The 23,540-nt window shown below is 38.9% G+C and overlaps 1 protein-coding gene across 3 annotated transcripts; it reads right to left on the bottom strand.

Moving 5' to 3' along the window:
- Nucleotides 1–10,328: 10,328 nt before the first annotated feature.
- Nucleotides 10,329–21,872, bottom strand: LOC133630461 (leucine zipper transcription factor-like protein 1). Of its 3 annotated transcripts, none has more exons than XM_062022059.1 (11): nucleotides 21,707–21,765; nucleotides 21,526–21,605; nucleotides 18,482–18,606; nucleotides 16,992–17,186; nucleotides 15,862–15,919; nucleotides 13,590–13,661; nucleotides 13,442–13,507; nucleotides 12,542–12,619; nucleotides 12,283–12,459; nucleotides 12,100–12,203; nucleotides 10,329–10,907 (listed from the first exon to the last, which is right to left on the bottom strand). In XM_062022059.1, exons 2-11 carry the CDS (start codon nucleotides 21,559–21,561, stop codon nucleotides 10,889–10,891), a joined length of 930 nt encoding a protein of 309 aa, XP_061878043.1. In that variant the 5' UTR covers nucleotides 21,562–21,605; nucleotides 21,707–21,765; the 3' UTR covers nucleotides 10,329–10,888. The 3 variants fall into 3 exon arrangements, with proteins under 3 accessions (XP_061878043.1, XP_061878041.1, XP_061878042.1); XM_062022057.1 differs by having other exon boundaries at nucleotides 10,330–10,907; nucleotides 21,740–21,872; XM_062022058.1 differs by having other exon boundaries at nucleotides 10,330–10,907; nucleotides 21,526–21,733.
- Nucleotides 21,873–23,540: the final 1,668 nt, after the last annotated feature.

The following is a 23,540-nucleotide window of genomic DNA, read 5'->3' as shown; positions in this document are numbered from 1 at the left end:
TTCAGACACTCAGACATGTATAGTATATATCAGGGGTTCTTAACGTTTTTGACTTGGGGGCTCAACTTTTCCACCCACTCAAATATCACCAATTAGTAATGTTACTGTTGATTTTAATCGCATTCAAAAGGTATGTCTAACCTACAAACCCCGTTTCCATATGAGTTGGGAAATTGTGTTAGATGTAAATATAAACGGAATACAATGATTTGCAAATCCTTTTCAACCCATATTCAATTGAATGCACTACAAAGACAAGATATTTGATGTTCAAACTCATAAACTTTTTTTTTTTTTTTTGCAAATAATAATTAACTTAGAATTTCATGTCTGCAACACGTGCCAAAGTAGTTGGGAAAGGGCATGTTCACCACTGTGTTACATGGCCTTTCCTTTTAACAACACTCAGTATTGATTGTTTGATTGATTGAGACTTTTATTAGTAGGTTGCACAGTGAAGTACATATTCCGTACAATTGACCACTAAATGGTAACACCCGAATAATTTTTTCAACTTGTTTAATTCGGGTTGATTCATGATACAGATATATACTATCAGATATATACTATCATCCTAATACAGTCATCACACAAGATAATCATCAGGGTATATACATTGAATTATTTACATTATTTACAATCCGGGGTGTGGAGGGGTGGGGAGGGTAGGTTTGGTTGTTATCATCAGTCATCAACAATTGAGAACAGAGAAATGGATATTGAAACAGAAGGCGGTAGGAGTGAGGTGGGATCTGGGGTGGAGGTCTAGAAGTAATCTGACTAGCTTGTTCAGTAATCTGACTATCTTGTAAACGTTTGGGAACTGAGGAGACACATTTTTTAAGCTTCTCAGGTGGAATTCTTTCCTATTCTTGCTTGATGTACAGCTTAAGTTGTTCAATAGTCTGGGGGTCTCCGTTATGGTATTTTAGGCTTCATAATGCGCCACACATTTTCAATGGGAGACAGGTCTGGACTACAGGCAGGCCAGTCTAGTACCCGCACTCTTTTACTATGAAGCCACGTTGATGTAACACGTGGCTTGGCATTGTCTTGCTAAAATAAGCAGGGGCGTCCATGGTAACGTTGCTTGGATGGCAACATATGTTGCTCCAAAACCTGTGTGTACCTTTCAAGTTACCCATGTCTTGGGCACTAATACACCCCCATACCATCACAGATGCTGGCTTTTCAACTTTGCGCCTATAACAATCCGGATGGTTCTTTTCCTCTTTGGTCCGGAGGACACGACATCCACAGTTTCCAAAAACAATTTGAAATGTGGACTCGTCAGACTTCAGAACACTTTTCCACTTTGTATCAGTCCATCTTAGATGAGCTCAGGCCCAGCGAAGCCGACGGCGTTTCTGGGTGTTGTTGATAAACGGTTTTTGCCTTGCATAGAAAAGTTTTAACTTGCACTTACAGATGTAGCGACCAACTGTAGTTACTGACAGTGGGTTTCTGAAGTGTTCCTGAGCCCATGTGGTGATATCCTTTACACACTGATGTCGCTTGTTGATGCAGTACAGCCTGAGGGATTGAAGGTCACGGGCTTAGCTGCTTACGTGCAGTGATTTCTCCAGATTCTCTGAACCTTTTGATGATATTACGGACCGTAGATGGTGAAATCCCTAAATTCCTTGCAATATCTAGTTGACAAAGGTTTTTCTTAAACTGTTCACCAATTTGCTCACGCATTTGTTGACAAAGTGGTGACCCTCGCCCAATCCTTTTTTGTGAATGACTGAGCATTTCATGGAATCTACTTTTATACCCAATCATGGCACCCACCTGTTCCAATTTGCCTGTTCACCTGTGGGATGTTCCAAATAAGTGTTTGATGAGTATTCCTCAACTTTATCAGTATTTATTGCCACCTTTCCCAACTTCTTTGTCACGTGTTGCTGGCATCAAATTCTAAAGTTAATGAATATTTGCAACAAAAAAAAAGTTTATCAGTTTGAACATCAAATATGTTGTCTTTGTAGCATATTCAACTGAATATGGGTTGAAAAAGGTTTGCAAATCATTGTATTCCGTTTATATTTACATCTAACACAATTTCCCAACTCATATGGAAACGGGGTTTGTAGTTTAACAGGATATATCTTGTCAAATGATATAAAAACATGTGTTAATCACAAAGGTTATTATCAAAGCTTAGGTCAGGCTGATTTAAAAACTACTAAATACTAATTAAATATACTTCAAAAGTAGGGACTCATAAAAACTGATGACATTTTTTTTTTTTTACATACAATTACCATTACAGTGCTAAAATAAATATATTCATACCAAATTAATAATAATTATATGTATGATTATTAAATAAACTGTCAATAAAATTAAAGTGCAAATGAAAATACAGTTTCACCACTTCAGTCATAATTTTTGCACTTAAACATCTCGCCGCTGCTGCCCACTGCTCCCCAAGGGGATGGGTCAAATGCAGAGGACAAATTTCACCACATCTAGTGTGTGTGTGACAATCATTGGTACTTTAATCTTTAATCTTTAATCTTTATGATCTTAGCTACAGTGTTTGAAATTGTCATTACTGCCACTAGTGATGGAATAGTGTATTGCACTTGTGTACCACTACGGTCCATACCGACCACAGCTGAGAAACAGATATTTTTTTGCGGCTCTCTGCAGGGAGCTCAAGGCGTTATTAGCGAACTCCTTAAACGAACAATTATTTAGCCTAAGCCCGTTTCAGCCACACTAAACCATCGTTTAAGGTCCCCCTCCTTGGATAATTTTTTACACGGGTACATTTGGACTGACGAAGCAGACTATTACTAGTTATTGTCCGTGATGTATGTCGAGCGATTACTCAACGTCTAGTTTTGTACTCCATAACTATTGTGAAGCCATGAAGCGGTTGCGGCCGTCAAATACGACCGCCAAATACAGCCTACAAGCACAGTGTCCTGAACAGATATGTATGATTGTTGTAAAATTTTCTTTATCACATTGTTTACTTTCACACGTCCATTAAAGATATGATTCATGCTGCTGACGGTGAGGCAAGGATTACTGTTAAAAGAAATGTGGCAATAGTTTACATTGAAACACAGGGTAAGGATACACTTCCAGGTCAGAGGTGACTATGACGCGTGCATTTTTGTAGCGCATGCATACTCAGTCGCGTTGCGCTGCGAACGGAGCGGGGGAGGGGGTCTTAAACGATGGCATTGTGTGTGTGTGGACAAGGATAAGGTTGGGTGGGATTTACCCTGGATAACCTTAGTGTAGTGTAGAAGGGGCCTAAGAAAGACTCGTAAAGATCACAGGTGTCAAACTCAAGGCCCAGGGGCCAGATCTGGCCCGCCACATAAACCTGCAAAAGCTTGTAATTAATGTGCGTCAACAAAGTACTTCGACCTTCTTGGTAAATGTATTTGTTCTTTCAATTTTGACAGAAAATGTGTGTGTACTAAAGGCATGTCTTTCAAACTGGAATATTATCTGATCCTGCAACAAACATTATATAAACCTATATTTAAAAAAAAAATGTTTTGTTAAAATAAAAATTCCATCCTTAAAGATCTGTTTGTCACCCTGACTTATGATTCTAAAGTAAGTTTCTAAATAAAATGTTTTATAAATATCAAACGCGTAGGCAATTGTGTAATAATTTTGAGGCATGAGGCGGTTATACATTAATATTACGACTGTTAAAGTTGACGCACCAACTCATGCAATTAATCACAAAACATTATCGCATTAATCGCAAGACCTCCAATGACTGTCCTGGAATAGGTATGGAAACAATAAAACAAGTTATTGAAGAAATTTCAGAACCTCTAATATATATATCAGCAATCTATTATGTCAAACAGGCAAATTCCCAAATAAAATGAAAAAAGCAAAAGTTGTACCCATTTATAAGACTGGAGACAAACACCAATTTACTAATTACAGACCTGTTTGTTTACTGCCACAATTATCTAAAATCATTGAAAAATGATTCAACAACAGACCAATTCATGAATAGAAATGAAACACTCACAGAGAATGAATATGCATTCACAGCTAACATTTCAACATCGATGGCATTAATGATGATAACGGAAGAAATTAACAATACAAAAGATGATAAACAGTGTGCAGCAGCAATATTTATGGATTCATCATAATATTTTAATCTACAAGCTAGAAAAGTATGGCATCAGAGGATTGGTCTTGAACTGGATAAAGAGCTACTTAACGAACAGGAAGCAATTTGTAAACTTAGATGCACATGCATCAACAGAGCTAAATATATCTTGTGACGTTCCCCAGGGATCAATACTGGGACCAAAAATGTTTAATCTGTATATAAACGATATTTGTAAAGTGAAAAGACTTAAAGTTAGTAATATTTGCAGACGACACAATCGCGTTCTGTTCAGGAGAAAAGACACAGAAGCTAATACAAAAAAAAACAGAAGAAATTAACAAATTAAAAAGATGGTTTGACAAAAAGACACTATCTTTGATTCGCAGCAAAACTAAAATATTGTTATTCAGGAACAGTAGAAGAGGAAGTCAAACACAAATACAAATAGACATAGAAAACATTAAATATATCCAATTTTTGAGAGTAACAAAATATGATAAAAAATTAACTGTAAATCTCATATAAAAAAATATACAACATAAGGTAGCGAGAAATATTTCAATAATGGACAAAGCTGGACAATGTATTGAACAAAAAATTACTCCATATTTTTTACTGCTCGCTAGTAATGCCATATTTGAGTTATTACGCACAAATGTGGGGAAATAATTACAAAAGTACACTTAATTCACTAACTGTGTTACAAAAAAGGTCAGTTAGAATAATACATAATGTTGGATACGTAGATCATACAAACACTTTATTTGTCGAATCCAAAATATTGAAATTCAAGGACTTGCTTGGTGTATTTGCAAACAGCTAAAATTATGCACAAAGCACCTGCTACCCAAGAATGTACAACAATTATTCTCAACAAAAGAGGAGACATATAACCTTAGAGGAAAATCTAACTTAAAACACTTGTATGCACGTACAACACTTAAAACCTTTAGTATATCAGTATGTGGAATTAAATTCTGAAATGGATTAAGCAAAAAGGTCAAATAGAGTACTGATATAATCCAGTTTAAAAAGATATTCAAACTACAAGTGTTTACAAAGTACTAGGAAAAATAAATTTGATAGACATATTTGTCTTTATTTAAATTAGTTATTAATCTCATTCATATGTGAATTGTGGCATCTAGAATGCATTGTTTTGAACAGTTACAATTTGAGAATAAGGAATGAATACAGAAATTGTTATGAAGTTGAAAGGGGTAGGATTAAATAAGCTTCTCCTTACTCCTTTTACGACATGTTGTAATGAGAAATGGAAATGTGTAATATGTGATGTAACATACAGACATTTTATACATCCATCCATTCTCTACCGCTTAAACAGAAACAGAAACAGAATCATGTAAAAATGCAGACTAATCCTGCAATTTATTTTTGAACACTTGCTCCTTTATCTTAACTCTTACTGTGTTTTTACACTACATTACTGTAAACTGTTTTTTTTTACTGTAAAATCTCCCGGGGCCTTGAGTTTGAAACTTGTGGTGCAGAAGCTGGACTTCTTCCATCCTATTTATTTTATTGTGTGAACAATGTCAATGCAAGGCGATGTAATAATCTAAAACTCTTTTAACTCTAAACTAAACACAAACAAGCTCAGTCGACAGCAAGTCAAAGATCTTCTATATTTTTGTGGAAGTCAACAAAACTCCATCCATTGTCTCCATCTAAAAGATCTGTTAGCTGAATTCAGATATTTGGTTAAAGTGGCCAGAGCCTCTTATTTTGCTAATTTTATTACCGCCAATAAAATAAATCCAAGGGTCATTTTTGACACCACAAATTACATTACAGGTGCATAACATGTCTTCTCACAAGGACTGCAGTGGTTTGTTTGTTTTTTGTCAACATACCATTATACCATTGTCCATCTTTTCCCAACCCACTCCACCCCTAGGACAGGCATTTTTTGATAAGTTCTAACCTCTTTCCTTAAAAGACTTAGCAGATATTGTGTATTTAATTAAGATCTCTTCGAGTCCATTAGACATCCTGTCCACAACTTTGTTAAAAAATGCTACAGCACTAATGGTCCATCCCTGCTTTTCATATTCAATCGTTCACTGGTTTGTGGTTGTGTTCCATCCCATTTCAAGCAGGCAGCTTGTTCTTAAAAAGCAAAACCTTGACCCCTCTGTTCTTAGCAACAATTGGCCCATCTCCAAGTGTTCCTTCCCGTCCAAACATTTGAGAAAAAATTGTGGCAAACCAGTTGGTCTCAGCTTTAATCCACACAATATCTTCAGTTATCGTCAGTTACATTCTACAGAAATTGCTCTACTCAGGTTTTCCAATGACATCATGATGACCTCTGATGCTGTTAAAAGTACAATTCTGGTTATGCTTGACCTCAGAGCAGCTTTGACACTGTCGCCCATCAAATCCTTGTAGACCAGCTGAGGGACTGGGTGGACTTTTCAGAAACAGCGCTCTAATGGTTTAAATCATATTTGGCAGACAGATCTTTCTCTGTGGCTGTTGGCCCTTATAAGTCAGAGTCCGTTCCCCTCTTGTACAGGGTGCCCTAGGGTTCAGTTTTGGGGCCTATCCTCTTTACCCTATACATGCTTCCACTCGGGGAAGACATCAGGAATTTTGAAGGTATCTCATACCATTTGTACGCTGATGACCTTCAGTTATATTTCTCATTTAACCCTGATAGGACACATGAATTTGATTTTCTAAATAATTGTCTGGCTGAGGTTAAATACTGGAAGGCTAGTAATACTTTTTAGCTGAACTCTGCCAAAACGGAAGTGTTAATTATTGCCCCTGACACTGTAATTTCTAAAGTAATCAACTAGGATCCCTTAGTATTAATGTGCGCCGCAATCTGAGAAATTTTGGGGTCAAATTTAACCACACCGTGCTTTTGAGGAGCACATCAAAAGTATTACCAGCTACAGCTTTTTCCACCTCAGAAAAATCTCTAAACTCCGATCCATACTATCTCATTCTGAATTAGAAATCATGATTCATGCTCTTGTTTCCTCACGTCTTGACTATTGCAACTCACTCTACACCTGTATTAACAAAACATCCACAGCTCGCCTGCAAATTTGTACAAAACGCTGCCGCTAGGCTCTTGTCAAGATGTCATTAATTCAGTCATATTACCCCCGTCTTAGCATCCTTGCACTGGCAACCTGTTCATTTCAGGATTCAGTACAAAATCATATCCATTACCTCTAGGGTACTCAAGGGCCAAGCACCAGCTTACATGATAGATCTGTTGTCTCTTCACTGTCCTGTTAGGTCACTGCGGTCTGCTGACCACCTTCTGCTTTTTGTACCTCACACAAAATTAAAAAGTAAAGGCGCTAGAGCCTTTGAGTCAGTTGCCCCTAAATGGTGGAATGCACTCCCATATGAGCTAAGAACTGTACCTTTTAAAAACTAGCTAAAAACACATTTGTTCAAGTGTGCATTGCTGTAATATTTAATTTCCCTTTTTATATTATTGTTATATCATATTTATTATTTAATTTTGCAATGTTTCTGTTGTATGTGTGTTGGGATTACTATTTGTATTTTAACCAGGTGAAGCACTTTGTGAGATCTCGCTGTGAGAAATGCTGTATAAATACATTTTACTTACTTACTATATGACAGCAGCACTCTGCTGTTTTTACAGAATCTGCTGCAAAAACCATTGTCTTCTAAAATCAACTTGAAGGAATTTAAAGGCATTTAAAGCCGGGAACATCCAGTTCTTTTGGCCTGGTATAGGATGATGTTGCTAAAAAAACATTCATGTGACACAACATTTAAAAAGACAATGAAAAAGAGGAGCGTACCAGGTTTATAAAGGGAAATAAATCAAATGACAGAAGTCACATTGTCAACCACAGCGGCACAACAACACGTGGTGCGTCAACAAGGCTGATGAAACACGTGGTGTAGTATACTCTATGTAGGACAAGTGTTGATTGGCAAGCGAGGATTGAAATCGGGGGTCGTCCTGTTTGTTTCGGTCATTTCACATGTTTGCATGCTTCACCGCAATTCCCCCCCCCCCCTTTTCCCTTCCTATATGATTGTCTCAGTTTGCACCACAATGAGGCCCATGGAAGCAGCTGTGACTGACGCCACCAGAGAAGTGTTTCCTTTCATCGATGTTGTCCACTCAAGTGTGTGTTCACCACAGTACTCAAAACCACCAAGTTTAAGAGCCTGATTGACAAGAAGTGACGAGACACACCAACTATCACAATGTATAATAGTGTATTTACAGCATCAAAAGTCATCTTCTCTAAGGAGGAAAAAATAAACGGTTAATTTGGTTGATGTATGACAGCACTCCATCATATTATGTTTTTGTATCATTCTTTCAGTCTATTTTGATGTGCAGCTGCTATCATCATTTTATTGTATTACTTACAATGAACAAAGTACATTATATTTAACACAATTTTATAACTGATTGACAATATACAACACCCAAAACCAGCGAAGTTGGCACGTTGTGTATATCGTAAATAAAAACAGAATACAATGATTTGGAAATCCTTTTGAATCTATATACAATTGAATACACTGCAAAGACAAGATACTTAACGTTCGAACTGGTAAACTTTGTTATTTTTTGCAAGTAAAAGCTCATTTGGAATTTGATGCCTACAAGATGTTTCAGAAAAGCTGCCACAAGTAGCAAAAAGACTGATAAAGTAGAGGAATGCTCATCAAACACTTATTTGGAATATCCCACAGCTGAACAGGCTAATTGGGAACAGGTGGGTGCCGTGATTTGGTATAAAAGCAGCTGCCAGGAAATGCTCAGTCATTCACAAACAAGGATTGGGCAAGGGTCACCACTTTGTGAACAAATGTGTGAGCAAATTGTCGAACAGTGTATAGAACAACATTTCTCAACGATCTCTTGCAAGGAATTTCACCATCTACGGTCCGTAATATCGTCAAAAGGTGCAGAGAATCTGGAGAAATCCCTGCACGCAAGCGGCAAGGCCGAAAACCAACATTGAATGCCTGACCTTCGATCCCTCAGGCGGTACTGCATTAAAAAACGACATCAGTGTGTAAAGGATATCACCACTTGGGCTCAGGAACACTTCAGAAAACCACAGTCAGTAACTACAGTTCGCCGCTACATCTGTAAGTGCAAGTTAAAACTCTACTATGCAAAGCGGAAGCCATTTATCAACAACACCCAAAAACGCCGCCGGCTTCGCTGGGCTCGAGCTCATTTAAGATGGACTGATGCAAAGTGTAAAAGTGTTCTGTGGTCTGACAAGTCCACATTTCAAATTGAATTTGGAAACTGTGGACGTCGTGTCCTCCGGACCAAAGAGGGAAAAGAACAATCCGGACTGTTACAGGCGCAAAGTTCAAAAGCCAGCATCTGTGATGGTATGGGGGTGTATTAGTATCCAAGGCATGGGTAACTTATACATCTGCGTAGGCACCATTAATGCTGAAAGGTACATACAGGTTTTGGAGCAACATATGTCGCCATCCAAGCAACGTCTTTTTCATGAAAGTCCCTGCTTATTTCAGCAAGACAATGCCAAGCTACATACTGCACGTGTTACAACAGTGTGGCTTCATAGTAAAAGAGTGCGGGTACTAGACTGGCCTGCTTGTAGTCCAGACCTGTCTTCCATTGAAAATGTGTGGCACATTATGAAGCGTAAAATACAACAACAGAGACCCCGGACTGTTGAACAACTTAAGGTGTACATCAAGCAAGAATGGGAAAGAATTTCACCTGAAAAGCTTCAAAAATTGGTCTCCTCAGTTCCCAAATGTTTACTGAGTGTTGTTAAAAGGAAAGGTGATGTAACACAGTGGTCAAAATGCCCCAGTGCCAACTTTTTTGCATTGTGTTGCTGCCATTAAATTGTAAGTTAATGATTATTTTCCACCCAAAAAAATTTCTCAGTTTGAACATTAAATATGTTGTCTTTGCAATGTATTTGAATATAAGTTGAAAAGGATTTGCAAATCATTGTACTGTTTTTATTTACGATTTACACAACGTGCCAACTTCACTGGTTTTGGGTTTTGTATGTGAAGTATTAGGCCCTCATTAGTACCTATTACCTAACCAAGTGTTCAGGGACTTGACAACCATAACCTTTTGCGGTATGGCGCCCCCTGTTGAGTCAAGCTGTCGCTTTTAGTTGAGCTAGTTGCCGCTTTTATTTGCACACAGCTTTTATGCACAGACCACAAAATGCATGTGTGAAGGGAATACAGCATGTGTGTACAATTACAATGTTGTATAACATTTTACATTGTTTTTTTTTCCCTCTCTTTACTCGCATTCCAGTCCAAAGTCCACATTAATATGAAAGATACGTGATATTGTTTGCAACATAGGTTATCCTCTTTGTATAATATAAGCAAGCAAGGAAATAATTCTAGCAAAGCCAAGCGTATAAACAGCATACTTTTTTATAGGATCGGACATTCACAGAAAGTCCGATTTTAGAAAATGCTCCTCCTCAATGTGTAGTGGCTTTAAGGGACTTTTTTTTTTCATTCTGGGAGTCCAGTTCAGTGAAAAAAACAAGGTGTCAATGGTGGTAGGTGCATATAACTCTAATTAGCCACCTAGAAGCAGCTAGAAAATTTGCAGAATAAAACATGATTAAACAAATGCTCACGAAAGCGCTGCTTTATTGTGCTTCAGTCAGCAGCAGTGGGGTCAAATGTTGCTCTTCCCAAACCCAGGGGTACATTCTGGTTCCATCGTTCTACCTGGATTTCCATTCGAGGTGCATCAGCAGAAACAAGAACTCATTCGTTGGGCTCGTATCTGGTAAGAGACAAAACTGAAATTAGCCAAAAATGCTGATGTGTTTTTTTGTTTTTTATACTCAGACAACAAATAGTGTGTGTGATTATCATGATAAAATGATACGGGGGACTAAGTCATTATGTTGATACAATTATTGTACTCTTCTAATACAAGCACACTAAACCAGAGGTCTTCTATGACCCCCAGTGCGTCCACGGATGTACTGCAGGGGGTCATGAAATTTTTGGTTGATTAGACTATATTTAAAATATTTTTTTTATTTCCCAGGCAATTTTTCCACAACTTTAAATGTTTTGAAATGCACATTAACATTTGCTACAACAGACTGTAGTGTTGTTTAACAAAAGCAGTGGCATGTACACCGCACTCAGTGGACCTTGCAAGTTTAAAATAATAAAATCCAGCCATCTATTTTCTACTGCTTGTCCCTCTCGGTGTCGCGGGGGGCTGGGGCATACCCCAGCTGCACTCGGGCGGAAGGCAGGGTACACTCTGGACAAGTCATTAATAAATAATTATATGACTGCGTGGGTTCCCTCCGGGTACTCCGGTTTCCTCCCACCTCCAAAAACATGCACCTTGGGACAGGTTGATTGGCAACACTAAATGGTCCCTAGTATGTGAATGTGAGTGTGAATGTTGTCTGTCTATCTGTGTGGCCCTGTGATGAGATGGCGACTTGTCCATGGTGTACCCCACCTACCGCCCAATTGCAGCTGAGATAGGCTGCAGCACCCCTCGCAACCCAAAAGGGACAAGCGGTAGAAAATGGATGGATGGATGTATCCATGTTAGCATTTAATATAGCTCGCGATTAGCGCTCTAGTTACATGCTAGCAATTACACCAGTTGCCAGCTATCATTAGCTATCATTAGGTAGTTGTCGGCTCGGAATAAATGCACCAGTTATCAACTAGCGATTAGCGCATCAGTTGTCAACTAATAATTAGCGTACCCGTTGTCAGCTAGTGATTAACATGTTAATTGAAAGCTAGCTATTTACAGCATTATGCTATATTATTTGAATATCTTATTATTGCACAATAACAAGGTACCTTTAGGACCAGTTTAATTTAAAAAAAACTATTTATATTGGATATACAAATAGGGTGGTCCCCGTGCCATCTCTCAACTCCATCCGTATGGGGGTCCATGGCCTTGAAAATGTGTCTAAACCATGTTGACTCACCTTTGCAATTGTTTTCTAATGTCCTTAATTTGCTCATTCTTCTTTGTCAGGATCTCCTTCATGTTGCGATACGCAGCCGTTTGTTGGAACTTCTTATCCAGCTCCTGGACACCGACAGACACATAATGAAAAGACACATTTAAAACATCACGCTCTGGCATAAAATGACTTGTGGCAGTGGACCTTTTCCGCTAAGGCCAGCTGCTCTTGTACTCGCAGGAGTTCGTGTTTGGCAGAGACCAGGTTCTCCTGCAGGTTATTCTGAGAGGCGGCGCTGACGGTCAGCGAGCGCTCGTAGTCGTCCTTGAGGGCCGCCACGGTGTTCTGCAGACAGCTGATCTCATTGGCGTGAGCGCTCAGCTTGTATTAGAAATGAGATTGACAGCTTCAAAAAAGTGCTTTAACAATCCCGTCACAAAGAAGGTCAGATATTGAACGCTACCTGCTGGTCACCTTGCACATTCCGGAGGTCTTTAAGGGCTCTCTCTGCCTTGGTCTTGTCGTCCAGCACACTCATTGCCTAAGGAAATAAGAACATTGATTTTGAAGCATCCACAAATTGGCTTTTGCAAAAACACACTAGCCGTGATATCATTAACAATTTTCCAACATGATCCAAACGGACCAATTTTTCATAGAAACGACTCCTTTGGGTCCCACATTTTTTGTCATAGGTAGAAATGACTTGATCAAATGAAAATACTTAGGTATGAAAAATAGTCACATATTTATCATTAACCGTCTGGAATGGACTTATGTTGTCTTTCTATAGAGTGGTATTTGTTTTGTTTGGTGACATCCAGTGGCCACAATTTAAAAAAAAAAATAAGCTAAGCTTATGACGCAGTAAATGGAATGATGCGGATACGTTTGCTACTAGATACTTTCTAATATGCTTCTGCCTTGGATACTCTGTATGTGTAAGTGATATGTAACTATAATTACTATATTTGATACTTATTTACATTGACAAACATGATGTTTCAGACTGCATTATATTTTAATTAAGGACTTATTACATACGTGTAGCTTGTGTGCCTTGTGTGCAGTTGTGTGCTTAGTTGCTGTGTAGCTGCTAGCTCTTAGTAGCCTATAGCCTACCATGTTTACCTTTTGTAAATGACTTCACCCAAATACAGGAAATGTAGATGTTAACTGGCTGTCCATCTTTGCTCAAGTAAACCCTCTGCATGAGTGCTTGTATCAGAGCTTGGATCAGGACACCCCTAATAAAAACACGGTGGACCAGTACTTGATAAATTGGTCGACTTACACTGGTTGTCGACGTAAGCAGTATCAACTTAAGTTGCAGTGAATGGTGTATGAAAGTATGTTTTTATACCTGGGATTCTAAAGTGCGCAGCTTGGCTTTCAGTTTATCATTTTCCTCCTGTAGTCTTGCAATCTCCTAAAATGTATGAAAATAAATCCAAGGTGAATGAATTGGAAATAGTTTTCGGTGGTGTTCTCCACACGGTCAAGCTTCAGACCTTGTTTAGAAGCTCAGACACGCCACCTTCATTCAGCGGTGCCAACTTGGGTTTGCTGCTCTCCTGGTTCATCTGGGCAAATAAAACAATCCACTGTGCTACTAATCAAATGGCACATATTGATGGCTTTTAAAATACAAGGTGTGACGGAAAAGATATATTTCAAATCCAAACTACAATTTTTTATTTTTGAAGCCCTCCTTAGCCACGGCTTTATCGATCATTGAAGGTTCCTCCTGGATCTTCTGCAGCTCTGTGGTCACGGCCATCTTGACAAGCAGTGTTAACGGTACAGCAACCTTAGAGTTCAGAATGCACCTGTGTATTTAGGCCATGATTCAGGTAATTTTCAAAAACCAGTATCTTAACTTACAGGCTTAAATTGGTTGCGTGAGGGTGCTTTTAACTTGAAACACTTGTATCTCAAGTCAACGTCGCCAATTGAAATACTGAAATCTATTTAATTGGTGCCTGGTCCTCCCAAAACAGCACAATTTTAACATGTAACATTCCTTTAAAAAGGAAAACAACACTTTTAATAAGAAATATTGTATAAAAAAAACCTACAATAGGATGTACTACAAACACCTACATTAGTTTTATGTAGTAATGTAATAATAATGTACAGTATTAACCTTGTAGAGTGGAATTCTAAGGTATCTCCCGACAGCTTCTCCATATTTTTATGCATAATGTCTGCTGTTCAGATATAATTTTAACATATTTGACTGGGGTTATTTACTGCTGTAATACTGTCTGTTTCAGTATTAGAGGTGGGAATCTTTGGGCACCTCATGATTCAATCCGATTACGATTATTGTGGTGACGATTAAAAATAAGAATCGATTCTTAATTTAACACGATTCTTGATTCAAACCGATTCTCGCGATGTATTATTTAGTATAATAATTAAACATTTTCAGTTTTAGTTGCTAACGTAAGCGTGCAGCGAGTAAGCATGGAGATGGGCTAAAAACGTATTTTTTTAAATGTATTCTTATAAAAGATATTTAAAAAATTTAACTAAAATTCAAAATTGCAAAGAAAATTTTATTTTTTTAATTTATCATCCATCCATCTATTTTCTACTGCCTGTCCCTTTCGGGGTTGCAGGGGGTGCTGGAGCCTATCTCTCGATTTAAAATAGGAATAAATAAGAATCCTGATACTGATGAGAATCTTTTTTTTTAGCACCCCTATTCACTACGGTGCAGACCAGCAGTGCTACACTCCAACTTCTTAGCCAAGTTAGCTATCTACACAGGCTCTCATGTTTTTAATGATTTCTTTCTTTAATTTAATGAAGATGTAAATAATGTAAATAATTCAACGTAATTATCTTGTGTGATGACTGTATTATGATGATAGTATATATGATAGTATATATCTGTATCATGAATCAATTTAAGTGGACAAGACAAACAAGTTGAAAAACTTATTCGGGTGTTACCATTTAGTGGTCAATTGTCCGGAATATGTACTTCACTGTGCAACCTACTAATAAAAGTCTCAATCAATCAATCAATCAATCATGGCCTTCTTCTCAACACTGTCCTTCACACGTACTTCCTTTATTCCCATGGTTGGAAAACAAAGTTTATGTCCATCTCTAGCTATAAGCTAATTTGTTCCGGTCGGATCTTAGGGGGTTCACTGTGGCATTTGTTATGCCAACTACTGGCGGGATGCTTGTAACTCAGATTTTTGCTTGCAACTTAAAGCATAACAATTAGCCGAGAGACAGCTCTTATCTCAAATGCTCCCCGGGCCTGTGGAAGTGCATCTCAAGACTCAATGTAATTGGCCATTGTTCACTGTGAGTTCTTGCCACAAAGCCAGACAATCAACCATTACATATACGGAAAGATCCTGGTTCAGTGCAGGCAAAGAGGTGAGAGTTGTGGCAGGACAACTTGTGGCTGCTTTACCATGACAGACGCACGCTGGAGGAACAACCTACTTACTCACCAGACCTGACGTGGCGCTGTCTGTTTTTTTATCCTCTTTCTCATGTTCAAATGGATCGTTAAAAGGGCCGACACCAGTATGGCCATGCATAGGATTCCAAAATAATTTTTCCAGGAGTGCATATACAGTAGATGTGGCAGAGAAAGCTGGGAAAGTGGGGTAGAGTCCACAGGGATTACTTGGAAGGGGGAAATTTGTAAATTGGATGTGAAAGATATCTTTTGTGACACTAATCCTGGGATTTTTTAAGACACACATTATACTGTATGAACTGTATTATACAGTACTTCACAATGTGGCGCACCTTATCAGTGGCTTTAAAGTCAGTCTTCTCAAATTCCGCTACTTGCTCTAACAGCTCCCTGTGTGTAAAGAAAACAGCAACATTTCAAAATGCATTTACGGTATATCATTTTCATATATCACTGATATATAATCCTTTGTATCACATGTTATGACATTTTGTCACACCCTTGTTTACACAAAAAAACCTGTGGCCAAAGAAAGAGCTCAGATGTGGTTTAAAAAGCAGCTAAACGCACGTAGACAGCACCTCATGACGGGGCGTATGCGTCGTTTTAGACACTATCAGTCACGTAGCATTGAAAAAAAGTTTTTTGCTTCAGAGTTTCATCCACCCATCATGTGCATGTGAACAACTCTCACATTAAAGGTTAGTGAGGTGAAAAGTGACAAAGTTCACCAAAACATATTATTGTGCAGGGAGTGGCATCATGGAATGTCAATTTTACCTGGGTTGCAATGCGTGAAATAGCCACATCTAAGCAACGAAGTGGCATTTGATGCATTTATTTAGCTGACACGCGTATGACCTCAGCCTGCTGCAGCTTTTTTGATTGCTGATTAGCAAACCACAATGTGTCTCTTGCATGGTTATACAGTATATTGATACTAATAAAAGTACTGTGGTACTACTAAAGTACTGTGGTAATAATGAATTAAAAAAGGTACTATACAGCTTTTGAAAAATACCGGTCCTTTTTTTTTTTTTCATTGACATAATGGCGCGCCGTGTTGACATTGCTGGTAATATTAGCCGAGGGTCATGTGAGTCAACACACACACAGCGCACTTACAAGCGGAAACAAAATGGAGATAGAAGAGAGAGAATGGATGTATTTTGGCTTTGAAATGGTTCACTAATATATGTTATTTAATGGGTTCTTTAATTGCAATAAGAAATGCATATATATGTATTATAAGATTTTATGTTAAAATAAAGCCAATAATGATTTTTTTGTGGTCTCCTTTATTGTGAAAAGTATCGATAAGTATCGAAATACATTTTGATACCAACACCGATACGAAAATATACATCTCTTGTCAAACATAAAAAACAAGGTTATAATCCCAGAGGCTTTTTAGAAAAAACGCACAACAGCGAAAGTATCTGTATTTGACCTCAATGCTCACCTATTCTCCAGCTCTGAGATGTCCGTTTGCAGCCGGAGGAAAAACTTTTCGGCCTGGTAGAAGATCTGCCTGAGGAGCAGGACGTTGGTGTGTGCAGTGTTGATGAGCTCCATCTCCATCTCGCCGCGTACCACCGCGTGCAGCCCATCCAGCATATCCCTCACCTCGTCCACGGTGAAGGTTTCCTCCACCAGCCTATGGACACAAATACAGACACATTAATACAACTGTAAATTGACAAGATCTGTATCATAAATGTGCCTTTTTAGTGTGCAGCAAGAGTGAACGCATGTTATTACTTATCTTTGCATGTAATATCCTATTGGCAAATTATTATTTTTGCTGACTTAATTAAGGATGTGTATCTCTGACTTTTGCATGAGCAATGTACTGTTCCTCTTGTGTGTGTAAATGGACACAAGTTAACAGCAAGCCAAACTCCATCCAAAATGAATATGGAAGTCATTCTTAATGGGATTAGTTGCCAATGCCTTCTGACAAAGGCAAGGAACAAAGGGCTGTAGGACATTAAATATCACACGTGTGTCCTCAAATCAGCTTTACTGGCCAGGTATGTTTGACACAAAAGGAATTTGACATGGTAGACTGACAAATAAATATTACCGATATTTTAAAACTACAAACAAGTATCTAATTAACTAATATGCGCAAGGCTAATAAGATAATAGTGCAGTGGTGAATAGGACAAAAGGATGATGAAGTGAATATGAGTTAGTACATTTAGATTCATTTTAGCTCAGGCACCGCGTGGAGGAAAATATGTGCACACGCGGGCCGAACTATTAAAATCATGGCATTAAAAATTAAAAATAAAGACAAATTCAGATTGTTTTCTTTGTCTTACTTTGGCCAAAATTAGAACAAACACATTCTGAAAATATTACAATAAAAATATAGAAAAAAATACCGGCAGCGGAAAGTTTAGATCCATGAAGGAAAGAAGAAAGTGAATGAATGTTTATAACTGAATACATTTACATATGCATAAAAATGTGTTTTCTTTAGTATTATTTTCTTTTATGAATTAAGTAACGTTTATGACAACCTTTTTCCAAAACACAATGCAGAATGTGAGATATAACAGGATAATGCATACATTTATCATTTGTTTTCAAAACGATTACAAAAAATTGGGACCCCAAAAATGTACTGTGGGACCCCATTTTTATGACTTGATGGGGTCCCTGGGACCCCATTTTGCAAATTCCTAGCGCCAACACTGATGAAGTATTGGTGCGTGCAAAACAACAGCAGGCGGCTGTGGCCTGCGGGACGGTTCTAATACTAATCAAAATCATCCCGAGGGCCATAGCCGGATCTGGCCCGCGGGCCTTGACTTTGACACAACTGGCCTAGGGGAAGAAACTGTTCTTTTAACAGGTTGTCATGGCATACAGTGATTTGTATCGCCTGCCGGAGGGAAACTAAAGAAAACATATTAATAAATAAAGAGCAGAACAAGCACCCACCTGCTGTCTTTGAGTTCCTCGAAGCAGGAGTCCACAGTCTTGAGTCTCAAAATCCGCTTTGAACGTGCAAATCGCATGTAGCTGATCACCTCGTTCTGATGATGCTCATTACACCCAAATTCAGCCTTCGTAAAGGAAATTGGAGCAAAGTTAAAAAACAATTTAATGAAGAAATGGACACCCTGTCTTCGGTATAGGAATGATACTCTCGTTCTTTGTTGTGTTGTTGAAATATTATGTTACATATACAGTTGTTTACAAACTACTCACACTATTGACCTCATTTTCCTCAAAAATCATCCAGCCATTTTTTACCGCTTGTCCCTTTAGGGACTGCAGGGGGTGCTGGAGCCGATCTCAGCTGCACTCGGGCGGAAGGCGGGGTACACCCTGGACAAGTCCCCACCTCATCGCAGGGCCAACACAGATACAAACCCTGTTTCCATATGAGTTGGGAAATTGTGTTGGATGTAAATATAAACGGTATGGCGTAGTGGGTAGAGCGGCCGTGCCAGAAACCTGAGGGTTGCAGGTTCGCTCCCCGCCTCTTGACATCCAAAATCCCTGCCGTTGTGTCTTTGGGCAGGACACTTCACCCTTGCCCCTGGTGCCGCTCACACTGGTGAATGAATGATGAATGAATGGTAGGTGGTGGTCGGAGGGGGCGTAGGCGCAAACTGGCAGCCTCGCTTCCGTCAGTCTACCCCAGGGCAGCTCTGGCTACAAATGTAGCTTACCACCACCAGGTGTGAATGAATGATGGGTTCCCACTTCTCTGTGAGCGCTTTGAGTATCTAACAATAGAAAAGCACGATATAAAATCTAATCCATTATTTATTATTAAACGGAATACAGTGGTTTGCAAATCCTGTTCAAACCATATTCAATTGAATGCACTACAAAGACAAGATATTTGATGTTCAAACTCATAAACTTTTTTTTTTTTGCAAATAATAATTAACTTAGAATTTTATGGCTGCAACACGTGCCAAAGTAGTTGGGAAAGGGCATGTTCACCACTGTGTTACATGGCCTTTCCTTTTAACAACACTCAGTAAACATTTGGGAACTGAGGAGACACATTTTTTAAGCTTCTCAGGTGAAATTCTTTCCCATTCTTGCTTGTTGTACAGCTTAAGTTGTTCAACAGTCCGGGGGTCTCCGTTGTGGTATTTTAGGCTTCATAATGCGCCACACATTTTCAATGGGAGACAGGTCTGGACTAAAGGCAGGCCAGTCTAGTACCCACACTCTTTTACTATGAAGCCAAATTGATGTAAAACGTGGCTTGGCATTGTCTTGCTGAAATAAGCAGGGGCGTCCATGGTAACGTTGCTTGGATGGCAACATATGTTGCTCCAAAACCTGTATGTACCTTTCAGCATTAATGGCGCCTTCACAAATGTGTAAGTTACCCATGTGTTGGGCACTAATACACCCCCATACCATCACAGATGCTGGCTTTTCAACTTTGCGCCTATAACAATCCGGATGGTTCTTTTCCTCTTTGGTCCGGAGGACAGAACGTCCACAGTTTCCAAAAACAATTTGAAATGTGGACTCGTCAGACCTCAGAACACTTTTCCACTTTGTATCAGTCCATCTTAGATGAGCTCAGGCCCAGCGAAGCCGACAGTGTTTCTGGGTGTTGTCGATAAACGGTTTTCGCCTTGCATAGGAGAGTTTTAACTTGCACTTACAGATGTAGCGACCGACTGTAGTTACTGACAGTGGGTTTCTGAAGTGTTCCTGAGCACATGTGGTGATATCCTTTACACACTGATGTCGCTTGTTGATGCAGTACAGCCTGAGGGATCGAAGGTCACAGGCTTAGCTGCTTACGTGCAGTCATTTCTCCAGATTCTCTGAACGCTTTGATGATATAACGGACCGTAGATGGTGAAATCCCTAAATTCCTTGCAATAGCTGGTTGAGAAAGGTTTTTCTTAAACTGTTCAACAATTTGCTCATGCATTTGTTGACAAAGTGGTGACCCTCGCTCCATCCTTGTTTGTGAATGACTGAGCATTTCATGGAAGCTGCTTTTATACCCAATCATGGCACCCAACTGTTCCCAATTTGCCTGTTCACCTGTGGGATGTTCCAAATAAGTGTTTGATGAGCATTCCTCAACTTTATCAGTATTTATTGCCTCCTTTCCCAACTTCTTTGTCCCGTGTTGCTGGTATCAAATTCTAAAGTTAATGATTATTTGCAAAAAAAAAATGTTTATCAGTTTGAACATCAAATATGTTGTCTTTGTAGCATATTCAACTGAATATGGGTTGAAAATGATTTGCAAATCATTGTATTTCGTTTATATTTACATTTAACACAATTTCCCAACTCATATGGAAACAGGGTTTGTAGACAGACAATATTCACACTCACATTCACACACTAGGGTCAATTTAGTGTTGCCAATCAACCTATCCCCAGGTGCGTGTCTTTGGAGGTGGGAGTTTTTTTGATTGATAGAAACTTTTATTAGTAGATTGCACAGTACAGTACACATTCCGTACAATTGACCACTAAATGGTAACACCCGAATAAGATTTTCAACTTAGTCGGGGTCCACGTTAATCAATTCATGAGAGGAAGCCAGAGTACCTGGAGGGAACCCACGCAGTCACGGGGAGAACATGCAAACTCCACACAGAAAGACCCCGAGCCCGGGATTTAACTCAGGCCCTTCGTATTGTGAGGCACATGCACTAACCCCTGTGCTTCATACGAAATAAAATGAAATAAGTGTAATTTTTTGTAGATTTTTTTTGTAATGTCTTACATTGTTGGACTTATTGTTCACAAATAGGTTTGTTGTTGCTTTTTGTTTGTAAAAAGTGAACAATATCAGTATCTTCGATACTGACTGGTCCCTGTTTTTACTTGGCCAGGGTAATTAGCCGCCGAGCTATCTTTAGCCCCGTAACTACAATATACCACAGGTACTCTAAGACAACGTAGCAAAGTATGTTTAAGTTGACACATTCTAAGGAATACTTCAAACTACAAAGGATGAATTACAACAAAAAGATTCTTACCATGGTGGCTGTTGCGCTAACGTTAGCGTCACACATTTAGCTAGCTTGTGGCTCAAACTGACAGGAAAAGTGCGTGTGGCCTGTAATTTAAAAAACACTCCAGTTAGCTATAGTGTAGATTGGCTGTTAAGCTAATTTTGTTTAACCAAATAATGAAAGTAAATATGAAGATAGGTTATACACTATTTTTTAGAAGATAATCTGTCAGACTGACCAGCTCGCAGTGTATTGTAGCTAGTGTTTGCCAGCGAATGCCTAGGTTACGAGCAAAAGCGTCATTGCCTTGGTTACTATCGTTGCGTTCAGGGACCTACGTAAAACATGACACTATGCACCCAAGACGTCAAAATTTCGTTAAATAAATGGGTTATACTTGTATAGCGCTTTTCTACCTTGAAGGTACTCAAAGCGCTTTGACAGTATTTCCACATTCACCCATTCACACACTGATGGCGGGAGCTGCCATGCAAGGCGCTAACCAGCACCCATCAGGAGCAAGGGTGAAGTGTCTTGCCCAAGGACACAATGGACGTGACTAGGATGGTAGAAGGTAACCAGCAACCCTCCGATTGCTGGCACGACCACTCTACCAACTTCGCCACGCCGTCCCGTTGTTACAGCATTAAATGAAATATATAGCCATTCAAACATAGCTATAATAATCATTTAAAATTATAGTATGTATAACCAATTAGGTTTTATTTTATTTAACCATATTTCTGCTTAGTTGTTTTCAAATCCCAGACTAAATCTACCAATTTCCTAATGAAGCTCTTAAATACGACATTATGCAGTGTGATACCATAGACATCTAGTCGACTATAAACATCGCTACCCAAACAGTGCTGGAAGCCCCGATAGGTCCACGCATGCGCAAACACTACGTCACTTCCGTTCCAGCAATGTATTACGGTGGCGCTTCTACGACGTCACGTGCTGTAATATTTGAATACCGCTACTTTGTTTTGTATGAAAATAATAGCATAGTCGTAATAAAAAAGAACAATATTATAAAAATTGAAAAGTGGTAGATAAAAAAAAAAATCAGGGAGTATTATCACACACAATTTCAACTACTTTCACTCTACTGTCATTGCAATAAATGACGCACGGGAGCGCCACTGACTCCCTACCAGAATTTTTTTTATAATGCATTTAAAAATATATATTGAATACATGCTTAATCTGTAGAAAATATGCAACTACAATAAGTGGTTACTTATTATTGATTGATTGATTGAGACTTTTATTAGTAGGTTGCACAGTGAAGTACATATTCCGTACAATTGACCACTAAATGGTAACACCCGAATAAGTTTTTCAACTTGTTTAAGTCGGGGTCCACTTAAATTGATTCATGATACAGATATATACTATCATCAACAGTCATCACACAAGATAATCACATTGAATTATTTACATTATTTACAATCAGGGGTGTGGAGGGGGGGGGGGGGTAGGATATGGACAGCAAGTAGTGGACATAGAGAGAGGGAGAGAGAGAGAGAGAGAGACAGAGAGAGAGAGAGAGAGAGAGAGAGAGAGAGAGAGAGAGAGAGAGAGAGAGAGAGAGAGAGAGAGAGAGAGAGAGAGAGAGATCAGAAGGCATAAGAAAAAGTATCTGCATTTGATTGTTTATATTTGATTATTAGCAATTGATTATTAGCAATCCGGGGAGGGTGTTAGTTTAGGATTGTATAGCTGCCTGGAGGTGAACTTTTATTGCGGTTTTGAAGGAGGATAGAGATGCCCTTTCTTTTATACCTGTTGGGAGCGCATTCCACATTGATGTGGCATAGAAAGAGAATGAGTTAAGACCTTTGTTAGTTCGGAATCTGGGTTTAACGTGATTAGTGGAGCTCCCCCTGGTGTTGTGGTTATGGCGGTCATTTACGTTAAGGAAGTAGTTTGACATGTACTTCGGTATCAGGGAGGTGTAGTGGATTTTATAGACTAGGCTCAGTGCAAGTTGTTTAACTCTGTCCTCAACCTTGTGCCAGCCCACTTTAGAGAAG

The sequence above is a fragment of the Entelurus aequoreus genome, linkage group LG15 (genome assembly GCF_033978785.1).
Source record: "Entelurus aequoreus isolate RoL-2023_Sb linkage group LG15, RoL_Eaeq_v1.1, whole genome shotgun sequence".
Lineage (NCBI taxonomy): Eukaryota > Metazoa > Chordata > Actinopteri > Syngnathiformes > Syngnathidae > Entelurus > Entelurus aequoreus.
This window is presented reverse-complemented; position numbering and strand designations above follow the sequence as displayed.

What these genes read in the sequence shown, in the direction of transcription:
- LOC133630461 (XM_062022057.1), bottom strand. Translation starts at nt 21,561, where the DNA reads ATGTGTGACGCTAACGTTAGCGCAACAGCCACCATG. An exon ending in GAGGAACTCAAAGACAGCAG is followed by an intron (nt 17,187 to 18,481) that starts GTGGGTGCTTGT and finishes TTGTGTCCATAG; the next exon opens with GCTGGTGGAGGAAACCTTCA. An exon ending in TGTCTGAGCTTCTAAACAAG is followed by an intron (nt 13,508 to 13,589) that starts GTCTGAAGCTTG and finishes CATACATTTTAG; the next exon opens with GAGATTGCAAGACTACAGGA.